General features: G+C 42.7%; 1 protein-coding gene across 2 annotated transcripts in view; it reads right to left on the bottom strand.

Moving 5' to 3' along the window:
• ZNF592 (zinc finger protein 592) overlaps positions 1–18,700 on the bottom strand; it is a 40,590-nt gene that overhangs the window by 3,136 nt on the left and 18,754 nt on the right. For both annotated transcript variants that reach the window (XM_075505522.1, XM_075505523.1), the window contains 5 exons: positions 12,714–12,892; positions 8,117–8,293; positions 7,157–7,316; positions 3,963–4,241; positions 2,448–2,560 (listed from right to left, as the gene is read on the bottom strand). In XM_075505522.1, the coding sequence (XP_075361637.1) occupies positions 2,448–2,560; positions 3,963–4,241; positions 7,157–7,316; positions 8,117–8,293; positions 12,714–12,892 (908 nt within the window). The remainder of the gene's footprint in view (positions 1–2,447; positions 2,561–3,962; positions 4,242–7,156; positions 7,317–8,116; positions 8,294–12,713; positions 12,893–18,700) is intronic.

Raw genomic sequence — 18,700 nt, 5'->3', positions numbered from 1 at the left:
TACTTCTGGTTTTTTAACAGGAATTGCTTAGATTATAAATAAATATTTAATAATGATGGAATTTTTCTCCCTCATGGAGGAAAGATGAGAGGTTATTAAGTGTTATTTATAAAAAATAAAGATGTTGAAAATCAAGCATTCCAGACAGTTTGTACTTAAGACTTGGAAAGTAAGAGCAAGTTCTCACAACAATAACCAAGTGAATTATGAAACAAAATACACAAAACATCAGAGTATTTTGCAATTTGTCCTAACTGAGAATTCTTTTCATGTGAGCAAGGAAAGATGCTTTCCTAACCTGAATTACTCCAGTGACAAGCTTGGCAGGAGGGTGTTCAAGCAAGTCCTCCATTACTGGTTTCTCCCTACAAATTTAACAGAAGGCAGAGACCTAAGCAGGGCAGGGGGAGAAGGGGAAATCACAGCTTGAAATGTTAGAAGCCAGAGGGAGGTCACCTACAAGACAGCATGCTGGAGTCACAAAAATACTCAATTGTCAGATCAATGACAGATTTTACTCATGCTTCACATGGAAATCCAGGAGAAGAGGGTGACACGAAGTTAAGGCATCAAAACCCCTGACAGGAATAACAGGTGAGACTGATACAAACTGGCTGGTGGGAACAAGGAAACAGACACCAGCAACCAAGGGAAAAGAAAAGGAGCAGCAGAGACGTGATGCCTTACAGAGCACAGAAAGGAGCTGAGAAGGAACTCAAAGAGATGTGAGGATTTGCGAGCAACAGTCACAGAGAAGATTTTTAGAACAGCACTCTGGACAAACTAAGAGGGATCAAAAGGGAAATTGAACAGAAGACCTTAGATCCAAACAATGAGCAGCTGTTGGGAGATGCTGGGACAAGTATTTCAAGGAAGAGATTTCATGTGATAAGTGCTACAATTTCAGTAAGTCTCCCACTATAATGATTAAAGAGAGCACAACCACTGTCCAATTAAGACTTCATCAACAGATTTTGAGAAAGAGCAACTACAAGCTTGAGATTTAAACACAACCACAATTCACTTCAATTTTAGCTGTGTCTTCTCTGCTGTAAACATGGCATGCCCGTGGACCCTTGGGTGAAGCTGTGGATCCACAACTGTGTGTCGTTCTGAAAAGTAATAGAAAAACTGGACTCCAGGGCCTGTACAAGCTAATGCATACAGTAGGCTGGCACATCCCAGGTTGTTAGGTATTTCTATACAAATCCTTCTTCCCAGCTAGGCCTTATGTTCATTTTGATTCTGATACACTCCACTTTGAAAACAACTGATCCAGAGAGAATAGATTTATACAAATCAGGTACACGTAACTCCGAAGACCATCACCCACAGACTTAAGCCAGAATGAAACATACTGGGAGCCAACATTTCATCTTTGCCAGAGGTTCCAAGTCAGACCACAGTTACAAGAAATGGAAAGTTTAGAAGTCCTGGCTGAAAAACACATCAGGAATGTATTCCTATCAGGCCCCAGTGGCGATGCCAATACTTTATCCATTTACTAAAATCTATTGTGGCTCACTAGGTAGTTCAAAGAAATAAAGTACATGAGGGATGTACTCAAGACAGGCTTTTAGTAACTTAAGAGCAGTAAAGTGACAGCGTGCTCTTCAGAAACACTTGCATTAAACCAAAATTTTAGTTAAATAAAAAAAATCCCCCAACCTACATCACTGCAGACTTCCCTTCCAATACAAATATGCTTTAATTCTGTTTCAGAAGGATGTCTCAGAATGAGACAGGAAGCAAGTCTGCATGGTCGCTCGGCATATGACTTATTCTGCAACAGTAGATGAGAACACAGCAGTTGTACAGGCAGTTTTGTAAGCACTGGGCTTTATCCTGAACTAAGGCTGTATTCTCAGTTAAAATATGTTCACCAGCAATGATTTCCATTCGCTGCTGATACATAGCTCGTCTGAAGTCTCCAAATACATTTCCAACTTCGAGGTGCGTCTTCCCAAGCAAATCCAGCAGGCTTAATTCTCCATTGCCCCGCAGCTTGTGCAGTCAGTTCTGCCTGTGTAAAGTGGTGGCAAGGTCTAGTGCCCTAGTTCATTAGGATTTTACACACCTTTTGTACCATTTTTTCATGGGGAAGGCACAAGAGTGATGCATGACTACACCAACCACAAAGCAGAGAAAGATTGGCCCAATATTTTATTGGCTGTTCCACAAGGATGTGCAATATAATTCTCATTTTGCACCTGCAGATCTCAAATCAAACCTTACCCTAAGTTTCCAAAGGGCATTGTGCAGTCAAAAGCAAGGACTTATTTTAGCCAAGTCTCTCATGTTTAACATATTCTTCTTCTCACTCTCCCCCAGTAACTTATAGCCTGGAGTAGATATGAGCAGACACGATCTATTACCAAAGGGCTTCCAAACTTGAAGGTTTAGCCTGTCGTTGAAAACAAATTTGAAAAGTGGTATTCAGTACGTACCAGCAAGTATAAACTTTCTTTGCTGTGTCGTGATTATTGCGGATGTGTCTACGCAGACTGTTGGAGGCATTAAATGAGCGTTCACACTGTCGACAGGGATATCTCTTCATAGACTAGCAGAAGAACAGAAATATCTTTTAATAACAGGGAGGTGGAAGGCACTGACTGGATTCTAACATTCCCATGCTCTACATCTGGACCTTACCTCTCAGGTGCAAAAAATCCCTCTTCCACTGATAAAGATCACTGAGATTTTGGGGTCCCACTTATACTCAGCCCAACAGTTGTCTAATACCAGCAATGGTCTTATAAAAATCAGGACTAGTTAAAGCACATGCTTGATTATTTATTTTAATAGGAATTGCATTAGCTGCTTCTTCTGTGGTCTCATTTCACTACAGGATGCTCTGCAGAATTAATTCAGTGGAAGGTCCCTTCTGCCTCAGAAGAAGGCAGGACCCCAGTGTGAAGTACAAGTCCACTTACCCTTCTGTCTCCTCGTAATTCAGCACAATAAAAGGGCAAGATGTTAAAGAGCATCACATAGTCCTGCTTGTTATCCATTTATGATATCCACGTCCCCCTACACAACTCTGCCCTGTAACTAGCCTCCTCCTTTTCCTACAGTCCTTTGTATAACCTGCATGCATTCCATTTAAAATCTTCTTAGACTTGTTTAATGAATACATGTATGCATTGAACTTCAATATTTGGCAAAATTCCTACTTCTACAGAATTCAAATGGGAAAATCCAGCATTCTCACCCTGCCCCCATCTTCTTCTCTTGACACTTATCAAATGGACAATCCAGCACTCCCCAAGTCAAGCTAGAAGGAGTCAAAGATGATGATCCAGATTTCCACAGCCTCTGCTCATAGGCCTTGAGAAGGGTCACTCAGTATATCAAACAAGAAGTCCTGATGCCAAAGTACTAAGAAATCTGGCTGCACACAGCATCTTGGCCTATGTTCTGCCAGCGAACAAGGATCAGCTTGACAGAAGTAGGTCAAGGCAACACAAAGCTTGAGCTGGATGAAACCAACAAAATTGAGATTTACAGTTCTTATAATGATAGCTCTGTGCACTGTATGAGTCTGTTCCCCAGTTAGATGTAGTGATATCTATCAGACAATCCAACATCATTTAGAGGAACTGTATATCCTTCTGTAACTTTGAGTGTACATAGTTTAAATCAGACTGTTGAACCAGCGACTGGAGAAGACACAGCTTTCCATCCACTTACCCAAATGAGCTGAAGAGAACGCGTGATATTAGGTGCAGTGGAAGAAGGAACAGCAAAGAGGATGAGGTACGCAGGTTGTAGAGTGTATGATCAAGGACAGAAAGTGTGCTTACAACAGGCTACATTTTTTTTTGTTCTGGCCCTGAGCTTACTCCTCAGTGAGCTGGCAGACAGATTCTTGGTTTCTTTTTGCCCCAAATATTAACGATTATCAGACTCTTTTGCTAAAAATATCTTGTTACCTAGTTGAAGTGTTTCATCTGAGTCCTTACCCTTCCATGACTTCTCTTCATGTGGGACACATAGGTTTCCCGATCAGGGATCCACTGTGAACATTCCTTGCAAGTCCAACCAGTTCTTCTCAGTCTGGACTTGGATTCGGGATTGTGTCCTTCCATCCTCATGTCCTTCCTCAGCAGAGGGGAGTGTGAAGTCCCGTTGGCTACCGACAGCTCCTTTGATGGGGTATGAACCTGGTTCCTTGATGCCTTCTCAGACTTCTGTCGAAAGTTTGAGAGCTCCTCAGGATTTTGGGGGACTCCATGAACACCCTGGATAACAATAATAATGGAATCACACATAACATTTATATGTAATTCATATTATACAGCCTCATTTATAAATAAATAACATTTATTATTTAAATAATTAATTTAAGCTCCTGCCCCCCAAAACAGTATGTTGATGTCTTGCTCCTGCATATCTTCGTATTTCCCCTTGAAGCCAGCTCTAGTGCTTTCCCCAGCAAGAGATTTTCCCAAGAAACATGAAGCTTCTATTTATGTTTCCTGCATGACAACAGCAGCTCCTTGGTGCTGCCTGTTTAACGTTTTGGATGAGCTCTGAGAACTCTAGTTAAACAGGGAAGATGTAATGGAAGAGAAATGTTAATTGTCATTATTTCAAGAGCCTAAGTTCTAAAAACACATTGCTTTGGTAAGCTCTGAATGAAATGTTTGCTGTTGTCTTGGGGGCTCCAAAGCTGCTTCATTTTTGCTCAAGGGACACGAAGAGACAACCTCTCATTTTCTCCAACCCTACTTTCCTCAATTTCACAATACCTATTGCTATGTACATTTTCATGGTTCAAAACTTTGCTCTTGACAAATAAAAGCAAGCATAAAGCCAGAAAACAGCCTTTTAAGGAATACATCTCCAGGCTCTTTGGTTGTTCAACAGACCAAAATCCAAAGTCCCCCAAAAAGTTATTTTAACAAAGAAAACTGAACATAAGGGAAATAATCCAGAAATTAAGAGCTGTGGGAAAGCAAAAGCAAATAAAATAGCAACATACCAAAGAAACCTCAAGAAAGTCCCCTAGGAACAACAACAGTTCATCCACACAAAAGGGTAATTTAGAGGTTTAATTTTGCACAGTAATTAATAACGGGTAAAGTTTCAACACACGAAGGCCCCAGGCCTTTGGAAGTCTTTGGTGTCTTTGGGTTAGACACCAAACAAACTTCAAAACACAACGTCTCATCTGAGACACCTATGTGCTTTGCACCTGATCCAGCTGATGTTTGCAGAAGCTCTTTCATGCAATGGCAGCAGAGTGCTCCACAGCATTACCAGCTATTTAGGGTAACAGGAACACTTCACCTTTCTCCCCATCTGGAAATCTCAAGAGTGTTTTATAAGAAAAAAGTACATTAGTACCCATTACTCTATTTGTCTTCTTATTACACCACTGGCGGGGGAAAAAAAAGGAGCACAGAAAAATGAACTGACTTCTCTGCAGAATCAATAACAGGAACCAGACATTCTAACTCCTACTCTTACGCTTTAACAATGGAAAGCCAGGAAAGATGAGAAGGCACACAGTTTCCTTATTTTGCATGGAGGAGCAAATTAGACAGCACCTACTATAAACTCTATATTGCATAAAGGAGCAGGATCTGATAGGAGAGGAGATAGGCTAGTGCAATTACTACCCTGCCACAGCCAAAAAGCCTTCTTCAATTACCACCTCAAAGACCTGTTGATGGACAAATACTGCCTCATGGTTAAACGACAAAAGTTTTGTAGTGGAGATGTCAGGGTGCTGGTGCACAAACTGCTGCAGGCAGGTCCCTTAGGGTGGGATTTGCAAATGAGCTGCAACAAGTTGTGTACCTCAACTCAAGCCTGTCTTTTAGCATTGGGGTTGAATGCCTCTTTGAAGGTCCAAGCCTTAATCTGGACTCCATTTTCCTGGCTATAACACAGGAAGATTAGCAATCATCAGCTTCACAGGAGGGCTTCAAATTTTACTTCATTACTGCATGCAAAGTATTTCCAGATTTGCAAGTTAAAGGTATGGGGGGAGAGAGCAAAGAAGTAGTTTTGAATGTTTTTTGCTTTTAGGAGTGAGCTGATGAATCTTCTTGCTTTTTAAGTGTAAGTATAAACAAAATAAAGTCACTGATTTAAAAAAATTATGTCACTTTTTTTCTAATCAAAGGGAAATAAGACTTTGCAAGCTCTTTCTTCAGAATGTCATCAAGAAAACTTCTCAGAGGATTTCCACAGCAATGTTGTTAGACACTGTACATAGAAACATACTAAGACAACAGAAAAATGCGGTGCCCACGCATTCTTGGGATAATCAGATCTGCAAGTCCTCACACACATCCCGCTAGAAACAACCACCAAACGGACAATAACCGGCTTTTCATATGTATAAAAGAGTGATGAATGATAGTGAGATTATTGCAGTGCTTATTGCAATATAAGTGGTTACTGAGGGAGGGCAAGTTCAAAGCACTCTCCAGACCACCATTTCCACCAAGTTTTGGGGTTGTACACAACTATCCATTTCAGACCATCTTCTGGAGCAGCCTGAGTGGTGCCAGTGTGGATGCACACAAGGCGGGGGTCCCACCTCCCGAAGGCTGGTACCTCCAGGGCCATCACTTCTGCCTCTGTGACTGCCCTCTTGCAATCTTGTGTGGTTCTGCAGGCAAGTGGAGCAGCCAGGGAAGTGGGGCCTTAAATGCCATGCAGCCTCTCTCCAAGGCAGCTGCAAGGGGGCCAAAGCTCTCTAGGTGAGTATCCAAAAGAGGGAGATTCAGCTTTCATTATATAAATTGAGTAACACCGTGGGCAGAGAATACTTCTCCCTGTCTCCCAACCAAAGATAAAGCTCCTGCCCTGGTTTAATCACTTCCTTGGATTTAATATAGAACAGTTAAAAATAAAAAAGATTTACCAGTATAAAACAAGCCTTTGTTATAAGGTTAAATTATGTATAGATGAGAGTAACTATATTAGTATATACTAATAAGCCTGCATTATTACCAACTAACACAAAATGCTCCACTGATGTTTCCAGATAATACTGTAAATCATTGTAGTCTATTTTTCCACTAATACATTCCTCAAGAACCTTCCATTTCTTCAACCAGTTTCCTCACATAGTTGATGTAAACTCTCTGTGAACTCAAAAAATAGGACCTTGTATCAGTAAGTGGTGGGAGTTACCTACCTTAACGTGCTGCATCAACTGCTGTTTCTGCATATACACCAGCTGGCAATGTGGGCACTTGAACACTCCCACTAACAATTTGTTGGTGTTCTGCTGGAAGTGCTCCTGGAGCAGCTTCTTCTTGTTAAAGACCGTCTCACAAGAGCATTTGTAGATCACCCTGGAACAATTAAAAAAAATAAACTCGTCTCTCTTCGGTAGCGGTCTTAAGAAGACAGTGGAAAAAGTTATTTCAGCAACTTCAGAAAGGGATGGGCTTCTGAGGAGGGCTGTGCTCTCAATGTATTGTCAACACACACCCACGTGGACAACTGAACCATTAACTCAACTGGGAAGAACAACAAAATGCCTCAGGCACATACCACAGATTTCTAAAAATAAGTTTACTTCTATGCATATGCATAACTACCTACGTGTGTGTGTCAGTAAGCGCAGACAGATGGGAGCAAACTCGAAGTATACTAGCTAGCTACACGTTACTTTCAATCCCACCTTTCCACAGTTCCTCCCTTAAAGCACACATTTTCGGCAGTAGCTCAAGGCTTGGAGGGGAAAGCTACAGAGTAGAAAAAACAGGAGGCTTCTCTCTTGTGATTTTTGGGGGCAACGCTGCATGGCATAACTCTCCTCTTCCTTTTGAGTGCCAGATGCAGCAGTTACCCTGGAGCCATCTACCAAGAGGTGCCACTCTGGGTCCTGCTGGACAAAGAGGTGACAATTAAGATACTTCTACAGATGTTCAGCTCTTCCCTGCCCAAACTACTCTCTTCCTACCCAAGGAGACCGCATTCATACCAAGGAGAGCACACTATGGCTAGGAACGGACCCCTGCCAGCAGACAAAGTGGCAGGTCTTCTCATATGAGGACAGAAACCGAAAATAGAAAAAAATTCAGAGGGAAATGGGGAGTCCTGGAGCTACCCAGCAAAAGAGAAGAAGAGAGAAACCCAAAATGCTTACTGAGTAGTCTTGTGAAGCTCTGCTGGGTGCTGGCTGGTCATGTGAGCTGTAGTGCTGTCAGCTGACTTGAAGGCCATTGGGCAAAAAGAACACTTGTGGAAGACTTCGCAGTGTTTCTCATGGATGTGCACTTTCAACATGGCGAGGGTCATGAAGACAACTCCACAATGGATGCACCTGGGGGATGTACAAAGAAAGAGCTGAGTTACAACCACAGTGTGGCTTCCAACACACACGCAAAGTGGTGCAGATGGAGGTAAGCACCAGGCTACGGCGGGTCCTCGTTTAGTCTCTTCAATAGCAACGTGGAAAAGTCAAGGAGGAATACGATACAGGAATTCACAAGCTGGGCAGATCTCACAACTAGATGTAGTGACAAGCAAACAAGACCTATAAAAGAAGCCTTCAGAGACTAAGACTAAAACAACTCAGAAAGAATAAAGGAAGATGGAGTTCAGCAAAATGCCAGCCCTGTATCTGTGAAAGCTAATTCCGCCACAGCTAAAGATGAAGAACTAAAGTAAAAGTACCTGATGAGATCTCTGGGTAGCAATAAGCAGCATAAATACCAGTCAGTCCCCAGTAAAAAATAAACAGAAAAAGAATATTCAGCTAGGAAATCTTCAGTAACCCTGCACAATTGCTTCTCATGTTCCACTAAGCACTAGAAAATAATGACAGCAATAGCAAAGATACTGAAAACAGCAACAGAAACACACAAGGAACTGATTAAGCTCATTAAAATCATTAAGACACAGGTGTTGCCTGGAAAGTGCTTGTCTGGGAGCTGAGGGGATGCTCCAAGAGGAGAGAGAGGAAGAAGCAGAGATTGCGCCAAAGGATGCTTCTCGGTAGCTGAAAACATAGACCCAGGGCCAGGAGGAGAGCCAGGGTCACCCCACTGGTCCCAGCCTGCCTCTCCTCCCAGCACACTCCTGTGACAGGCTTTGCCTGATGCTTCCCCAGGATGGCGACAACTGGCAGCCGTACTATATTTAGCTTTAATACTCCTCCCAAGCACCCACCCGCTGTGCTCTGAGAGAAGCCACACTCCAACACTACAGGGGCACATAAGGATGCAGACACCTGCCCTTGCCTGCCTTGTCCACACCAGCTGTGGGGTTTACCATGCCCATAGGAGCACCTATGCTGATCTGGGATCAGAATAGCATCTCCTAAGAAGATTCAATCAAAATAGCTAACAGCAGATCTCCACTTAAGCCAGTGCTGCACGTACAGACTGTTTCAGTGGAGGAGCTTGGCCAGGCAATCCGGGGGCCAATGTTTGTGCTACTAGAATGCGAGAGACACGTAAGGGATAACTTCCTCCAGTGAGCCTGGAGCTAAGCCGCCTTATAAGTATTTTCCTCCTTCGTTCTGAGGTCTGCTGTTTGTCTGTGGCACTATTAGGGTTTGTGTGTTCAGCAGCACTGCAGCACGGACGCTGCTGTCACAGATGGACCCCAGCTATCGAGCAACTGGAAGAGCTCCAAGCCTGTATCAAAAACAAACAAGCCGCTAGATTATCCTTCCCTCTGAACAAGCCTCCTGACAGTGTTTAGGAAACAAGCCCATGCTTTGAAGTTACACTTCAAAAGATCATTAGGCAGAAGCCAGCCTGAAGGAGCCAAACACTCTCCCCCCAAAATATATACAGAAATGCTGTTTTCTTAAATTTAGAGAGGGAAGTGGTGACAACAGCTGGTGTCATCTTTGGGGAAGCATGAAAACATTCTGCTCGGGTAGCTCTGCCTTCAAGCCTGATCCTCATTCACGTGAGACAGGGAGAGAGACTTTATAGTATAGTAACACCAGGAACTGTGTTATTACAGAAGAATAAGTTCCCCAAGTGTAAATGGAAGAACAAATGCTAATACTGACAGTAAGGTCTGGCTGGTACATCCAGGAATATCTGACAGGCTTCTTCCACAAACACTCCTTGAACTAACAAGAGATGGTTCTGCATTAACACCTGGTTTCAGTAAGTACTTCATTTAGAATTAGGGATGAAATAAATACTAACTCAGGGTCAAATGATCACAAGTTAATTTAATTTACAGTAAATGGAAGTTTAAACCACAGCCACTTTGTAATCATGAATCCCAGTGCCAGAAGGATGAAGTTTGATAAAGTAAACTAATTAGCAGAACAAAGTGGATGGAGGATGTCAGAGGCTTGCCATGTAATTTCTGCAAATTGCAAATTCTGCTATCATTTCCCCAGCACGGGGGGGTGGGGGCAGAATAATTTGCAAGAGAAGACTCTCAGATAGCCTCAGGGCAAGGAGGGCTTGTGTAAAAGTCTTGGAAAGCATCCTTTGAGAGAAGATAAAGATACAAGATGTTGTCTTAACCCTCTAAACATTTCCTATGCCATCACCTTCCAGCCCCTCAACTCTCCAGATGGCACTGAGCAAGAAAACGAGTCCCAGATCAGTGGGGACAGCTGGAAGGTGCTTGGAAAAGGTGGGGAGGTGACACTTGGAACCAAGTGGAAAGGAGCATTTAGGACAGGCTTGTTGATTTTAATTTTTAACTGCAGGAGACTTTTCTCATTTTCAGTGTAATCACTAGCCATGACTAAAACCCAAATAAAACAATCTTATTCCAAACTTAATTGAATACATTGGGGTATTAGCAGAAAAGGAGACAGAATAAGGACTGATCACAAAAACAAAAGCAAACTTATGCATCAGAAATTCAAGAAAAACAGGGATATAGTGAGAAGCAGCAAAAGTCGAGCTGATCCTGGGAAGGATTTAAAAGAACTCCTCGGCTTTTCAGCTCTGGGAGTAACAAAAGAAGTAAAATCGCTACGGGACCACAGTGCAGATGCCACGGATTATCTAGGTGCAGTTCTGCAACTAAAATGTATTTCTTCTGGTTTTGGCAATGCCAATGACATCAACTCCACAGCACAGACAGGCAGGATAACAAGGATGGCACAGCCAGAAGTTCACCTGTCTGGTGGACTCAGTTTTCACAGATGAGCTTGAGCAGATGCGAATTAGAGGAGAAGTTAAATAAATTTAGCTTCTAGAGAGCTGGGTAAAACTAAAAAATTCGTAAGTATCATTCCTAAGCTCTGTCTTTGTTTAGATCTTCATTAATGTCCCTGGCACAGAAAGCAGATATTTGCTAATGACATTGGTAGATGGATGGAAGCTCTCATTGCTGACAAGGATTAAGGCATCATAAAGATATTACTGTAATACAACTGGAATGAATAATGTTTTAAAAAAAATGCCAGGTCATACACATAAGACTCAGGACCAAGCTCTGCTGTACACGGCAAGCCCATCAGTTGGAAATAGAGGATAAAGGACTTGCACTGGATCACTGCTAAAAGACTGAGTTTCCTATACAATGCAGCTCAGGCCAGCCTAACCCTGTGACACATTATTGATTGAGGCATCAATGGGGATGGGGATGCTGCACAAGCAGCTCAGCATGATGAAGCTGTGCCTGCATTTGGGATTCTCAGGTGCCAGTGAAGTCCAAAGAACTGCACCAAACCCATGGTTAGTTTTCTGACCTCTACTCCATTCCCATTTTTCCATCTCAGGGAAAACATTTTTTTTCCAGCTTTCCTCCTTCTCTCAGATTAACTCATTTTCAAACATCCCGATTATCACAGCCATTTAATTTGCAATGGAATTAATTCTTTGTTGTGGGCCGTGCTCCCTCAGATCAGATCCCACATAAAAAAACCTTATCTGTATATAATTAAACTCAGAATCGGTTTGTTATGTGTCTCTTGTCTTCACGGTTGAAAGAAAAAGCCCTTGAAAAACTAAGTGTTATTTCAGAACAAACCACACAGTGGAGGCTTCCTGAATTTGCACACATCTTAGAAGAATAGCTCCAAGAGCAGAAATTGCCCTATTCATTTTAAATTTCAGAGTATTTAATGGCAATCGGAGAAAAAACAGAACTTTAAGAAATCTTAAAAGGTCACTTAGTCTCATCTCCCAAGCAAATCGTCTGTGTCTTAAGAGCTGTGCTGCAGCTGAGGTGATCTAAACATGCCAAGGAGGAAAGGCTTGTAGGGAAAAATAATGTCTTTTATTAAAGCAATCAATTTGGTTGGAGAAAAGCCAACACACACATATACACACCACCACATCCAGAACCTTGGGAGCCTTCCTCCATCTGTCTCAGTTCATGAGAAGTGTTTGGAGAGTTCTAGGGGCATACAAGAAAATAATCTATGCCCTTCTTGTGAAGGCACACATCCCTCAGCCCATTATAACTGACATGAATATAAGTTCAAACCTTAAAGAGATTTAGAGGATTAAGATTTGCAATCTTTTTGCTGTAAATTTCAATCCTGAGACGCCCGTCTGCAACTTGAAGCCAACACAAGCATCTTTCAGCTTAAAGCTGCCTCAAAATCATTTCTGCTCCCAGAAACCTCCTCTTAAATCCATTTAGTAATTCCCCATTTCAAATGTGTTTGGTCATAGAAAACCATGCCACGCCCGGGCTACGTCCTCTTTCATTTCTGCTGTAAAGGAAGACACATTTCCAAAGATCTAAATCCAAGTTTCCCATTCCCTCTCACTGTCTCGGCACGGACCCTCTGGAGCTGCACAAACCTGAATCCAACTTTGCGGGAGTAATGCAGGCAGTTCTCCTTGACATGAGTTTGGAAATAGGCGGAGCGGCAGACAGCTCCACACTCCGGGCAGCAATATGGAGACTTGTGAGCGTGGATCCTCTGGTGAGCGCAGTAACTGCACTGGTTGGGGAGCATCATCTGGCACACTTGACACGTCTGATGAAAGAAAGGTTACATTAGTTAGTTATTCTCTATTTGCCTACCCCCCCCACCCCCCACCCCAATTCACCCTAGAAAACTTTCAGGTTTAGAGGAAGCTACAGCACATTCCTCTAATATTAGCATTAACTCTACGAAGCTCTTCAGCTAGCCTCCTTATCATCTTTTTCCACAACAATCCTAACAACTTCCACAGTTAGCCATTCCTAATGACACTCTCCATTCTTAAACCAAGTCCTCTGTGGTTTATTTCCCCTCTTAGCTCTGCTTCGTCACTGCTTTCATTTCAGCATTAAGGCACTTGAGAAGGAAAGCACTTCTCTCAACAAGCCCCCACCTTGCACCAAAATCACCCCAAAAAAGCAGGAAAACTCCGTTATACCCCAACTCGAAACCCTTACTGCTGAACGCAGTGCAGTCCTGACATGCAGCAGCCTTCCTCACCAAACCCACAGTTGTGTCTCTTGAAAAATTTTTTTGGACCAGATGAAATCCGAACTTTCAAAGATCACAAACCACATGTGCTATGATACTCTTATAGAAACTTCTTGATAACTAGAAATTATGCAAAGACTCTTTCTCTCCCTGTTTCTGCACCCTTTATGAAATCCATTTTTTTCTCTACCCTTAGAAGGGCCATACTTACTAGCAATACAGCTTTGCAGAAGCATCATCATTTACTTGACATGTAAAGTTTTTTATGTGGATGTATCTTCCCATTTTCAACAGCTGTCAAACCTCTGCTCCCTTTCACAGGTGTCTCAACTCTTCTGTATTCCTTCAAAGCCCAGGAGCAGCTACTCATCCTCTGTAGGATGCACATTACTTGATGCCTAAGCAGGAGTAGAGCTGGAATAAATACCAGCCCTCCAGCCTTGAGCCCTCTAGGAGTCCAAACTCTCTTCTGTCATTAATAAACGCATGCAAAATTACTCCTCTGACCCTAAGTCTAGCTTAAGAATGAACTACAGCAAGCAGCTAATTATGGATTATCAAATCACATAATTTAACTACATCATTTCTTCCACTATGGTTAAAGAAGGTTACGGGGCTCATTAGGTCAGAGATGGTGAGAAGTTGTACCAGAAGGTATGTCTACATGGTCAAACAAAGCTTTTGACATAGCATGTGCCCACACAGACGGACCAAACTAAGTCCGGCAGACTTCACTGCTGGCAACCGCGGCAGAAACCAGGGACAGAAGCCCTTAAATCTGACAAAAAAATAAAATAAAATTAAGGGCCAACTCCATTTTCTATACCATTGCTATTTCATACAGCATCTCTGTGATGCTCCACTATATAACATCCATCAGGGAACTGTCAAAAACACTGCAGGTAATAGAAAGCATCATTTATAATACAATGCAAAGCTATGACAAACCTGAAAAGGTTCATGGGGTGGAGGGGAATAAAAAATTAGGCTCTCGAAGGAGGAAACTGCAGAAATTGCCAAACACATCAAAAGCCTCGGACACGTGATCTGAGACATGTTGCAACTTGAAGTTTAGAGAAGAAAAGGTTTCCCCAAGGAAAGAGAGAAATGGGTGGAAGAAACCATATTGTAGGACCCCCATGCATGCACCCAAATGCAATTCAAATAAACTCAAGAGTATTTCAGCCCTTCCCCAAATGCTGGAGGAGCCCCCTAATTTCAGCAAAGAAAAACAGCGCTACTGAGCCATGGTCTGAGCCGTGAAATATAAATGGGAATGGGAAAATGGGAAATAGAAAAGGCCCCAGGACCTCCCTGCGAGGAGCTGAGCGGGACCTCAAATTCTCCAAAGCTCTCTCAAATCTCCAAATAAGAGCTACAAGAAGAAATTAATGTTCAGGGCAGTTTTATTGTGTTTTATGGCATTTTTTTCTAACCAGGTTTAGATTTGCAATGGGAAATTTAACTTCATGGTGTTGTTAAAAAAGGACTCTTCTTGCTTTGATCCCGCCTAGTATTTAAGGCAGACTCAGCACAACCACAAGTTGAAAGGACCTTTGCCCTTGTAGCTTAGCAAGAAACATTTTCTCTCCAGATCCTGCCTTGTTAAAGCCAATTTAGTTTTGATTTTAAGTCTGCAAAGATACAGTTTGGGGCTCACCTCTTCCTCTCCAGCATGCCATTGCCCCCAAAGGCACCCTGGCAATCAGCACATGTTAAAAACCTGAATTTTCACTGCTGTGTATGCTTGTGCTGGATCCAAAATATGCTAAAATCGCCCGATATTTAATGGGCTCCATGCCTGGGCACTGTTGCCTGGGGACCTGCAGGCTACAGCAGAAGAGCAGCCAGCTCCTATCACCTCCCTTGTTCCGTGAAAGGCTCAGCAGGGACCAAAAATATGCTAACATACGGCAGAAAAGTTTGGGGGACAGCTAGCAAGAGGCATCAAAACTAGTGGTTATCTTCTTCATGCTCTGCAGGAGCAGGAAGCCTGCCAGAGAGTGTATACACACAATATGGGAATAAACAGCAAGACTCGGCGAGGATATGGCTAAATGAATTTATTGCATCTGCATCTGCCGGGGAAGAAGCTGGAAGGATTCCCATGCTGACACCACACTCTGCGGGGGGTGGGGGGTGGGGGGGGGGGGGTGGGGCAAAAAAAACAGCCCAAACCTCTGAGTTCAGATCGTCTCATGGAAAAGACAAGAAGTTAGGGAGTAAACAGGCAAAATGAAGCATGATGAGTCACAAGGATAAATCAGTAAGAATAAAGAAAACTGTCATCTTTAACCAGCATTACTTCTGAACTTGGGAAAAGTCAACGCAGCTTCTCCCTTCCTGCTTCACAAACCCCATCTGAGCTCTCCAGAGCAGTCAACAACCATGTGGGTAAGGAAGATCTGACCTGCAGATGGATCAGGCTACCTGGACTTCCAAAAGGGTTTTGCAACACCCTTCACTAAAGGATTTTAAGGAAACTAAGCTGCTGTGGCATCAGAGAGGAAGGTTTTTGCATGGATAAATAAGTACAAGAAAGGAATAAAGAGTCAGTTCTTTGATGGAGGAAGGTCCCCAGGAAGTTCTGCTGGGATTTGGGCTCTTCAAAATACTCTCAAAGTATCTGGGAAAGGGAAACAAGCAGTGGAATGGCAAAGATTGATGATCATAACCTCAGCATGTCACAGGTAAGGGCTGACTGTGAAGAACTGCAAAAAGACCACACAGGACTGAGTAACTGGGTAATAAAATGGCAGGTTATATTTTTCCATTGAATCAACCAAGGAATACAGTAGAGCTGAAAAAGGTTCAGTGGAGGGAAAAAGTTATAATCAGCATCTTCATGCTCATCCTTTTCTTAACACCTGCAGAAGATGTGAGGCCAGAAATCCTGCCCGGGGCACTGCAGGAAGGTCCACTCATCCATTTTACACCAGGAGCTGCTGCATTTGTCAGGAGTAAACAGGCAGCTGCATTTGGGGTCCCCCACTGAAGGCTTCATCTTGGAGATGGAGTGGCTTTTTCTTTTGCAACTCTTCTGCTTTGTGTGAGAAATTGTAACTTGGTTCCAGATGTCACATTTTTATCTCTCTCCTACTTTTCCATGACTCTTCAAAGAAGTCTGGCAGCAATTTGAGACATTCATTAGTCAGTTATTTCTAAAGCATGTTACCAGGATATGATTTTGAGTTGTGTAATGTCTGTTTTTCATATACTCCCATAACCTACACTTTAATCAAGAGTTATTTATTACAAGTTTTCTTTAATTCTGGTTTGCCTGCCACATTTCATTAGGGGTTTTCTTCCAGAAGTCACATTCACACATGCACAAAAATGCTCAGAAGCTCAGACGTTTCAGAATACTTGATTTTATTCCCATTTTTACTTATTAGCTTCTTCAGAAGGGGGGAAAAAAAAGAAAGAAATACTCACTGAAATAAAGTGAAGGTTGAAAAAACATACCGCTCCAAAAAAGTTCATCTATTAAATCCAATCCTTTGGCCACAGGGGTGTTTGCAAATCAGGAAACTTATAGTTAACGCAGCATTTTGCTCTGGAAAGTGCCTGCATAGAGGCGGCACCATTGACCTTTCTGTTTCATTGAAAAGATTGACTACAGAACTCTGTGTCGAATATGATCCATTCGTGAGTGTGTTTTCTTCTAACCACCACAGTGCAAAGCACCCTGGATCAGAGAGTCAGAGCAAGCTCCCATCTTCCCACACACAGGCATCACCACAAAATTCCTGTGGCCAATTTTCTTGCTCAGATAAAGCCTGTGTGCAGCGAGGGCAAAACCCCCATTAACACACCCCTGAAACATGAACTGGGGGCACAAAACTCTTCGCTTTCACTTACTGCCGATGCGCAAGCGGAAACGGAACCAGCTTCATTACAAGCAAAGAAACTTTACATTAGTTTTAGAGTCTCTTTTGCTGTTACAGAGTTAAGTGGCATTGATGAAGCTCATGCCTATTTAAGAGATGCACCCAAACTACAAGGATCCTCCTTGACATGACTGTCATGTAGCTTCAGCTGAAAACACAGGGCTACACCAACCCTATGGCATGGGATCAGGGCTATGAAAGAGGAAAAGATTCATAATGCTAACAATCTCTAAATTAAACAAAAAAAATTACTATGGACTCAGAGTGAAACAGAGGGGAACAGAAATTACATTTTCGGAATGCAAATGCTTTAAAGAGCACTTTACATATCCTTTACATATTCAAATGAAAAATACCCCACAAGCAGTGTCCCGAAGCCCCAGTTCTTCCCAAATCCAGCCTTTTGCAAGCTTTAATTTTTCTACTTTAGGCAGAGCTGCATGGGCAGCTGATACTTCTGCAGCCAAGGGATCGCAGGCAGTTAGAGGTTAATCAGGATGCTTCTGCTATAAAAAAAATTAGTGGTGATTTACTACTTAAAGTTAACCTTTAACTTCACATTAGCTTTCACTTAGTGCCCCACTGGGATAAATGCCAGCAACCTGCATCCCTCAGTGTAGATGCACCAGTGTGTAGCAGCATGATGGGCTGGCTCTGGCAGCACAGCTGGTCTCAACATCTTCATCTCTGCAACTCCACAGTCCCCTTCCCCACCTCCCACCAGTGCAACTGTTTGCTGGGCCACGCTACAGTCAAGATCCAGATGCTTGGAGGATTATTTTTGACTTGGTTTATTTCAACCATCCAGGTTACAACACTGCTACACAAAATTTTACCAATGTGAGGAGAAGTGGCGAGCACAGAATTTCTTTTGCTGTCACTATGATAACTAAACTATACTCGTCCCCAGGCTCTCCTTAAATGAATAGGCATCATTGCGTTAGCATGTTCAATTTACAGAGGAAAAAACCCTACAACAGAAAGTCAAGATTATCAATTTGAAGAAGAAAAACCTAGAACCCATCTGATACCTTAAAACCAGTGTGTTCAAGTTTCAGTGACAGAACACGTGTCAAGTCCAGTCCTAACGTAGATGTTTTATCCTAATTAACTCGTATACACTCTTACACTGTCATACCCAAGCACAGCAAAGATATTTTTATTTCCCTGGTTATAGCTGCCTATTCTAAGACATCAGCCTAAGGAGCCAATGCCACTGAGGGAGTCTGCTTGGCCTTCAGTCTAAAGGACATAACCACAAGATGCCCTTCAATTCAAAACTTCTCCCATCCATCCTCTCTTCTGCTACCTCCAGCTTACTCCCCCCCTCCACCTCACGTCTATTCATCCTCAGCCTCATCGTTGCATCCCACCTCCTCCTCCTGTTGACTTTGTTCACTCTCATTTGTATTCCCGCACCTTGCTCACTGCCCAACACTCTCAAACCTAGCGTCCTCCTCAGACCTTCACCAAGACCAAC

This window comes from Mycteria americana, chromosome 6 (assembly GCF_035582795.1).
Source record: "Mycteria americana isolate JAX WOST 10 ecotype Jacksonville Zoo and Gardens chromosome 6, USCA_MyAme_1.0, whole genome shotgun sequence".
Lineage (NCBI taxonomy): Eukaryota > Metazoa > Chordata > Aves > Ciconiiformes > Ciconiidae > Mycteria > Mycteria americana.
The sequence above is the reverse complement of the archived record's forward strand: the minus strand, read 5'-3'. Positions and strand labels throughout refer to the sequence as shown.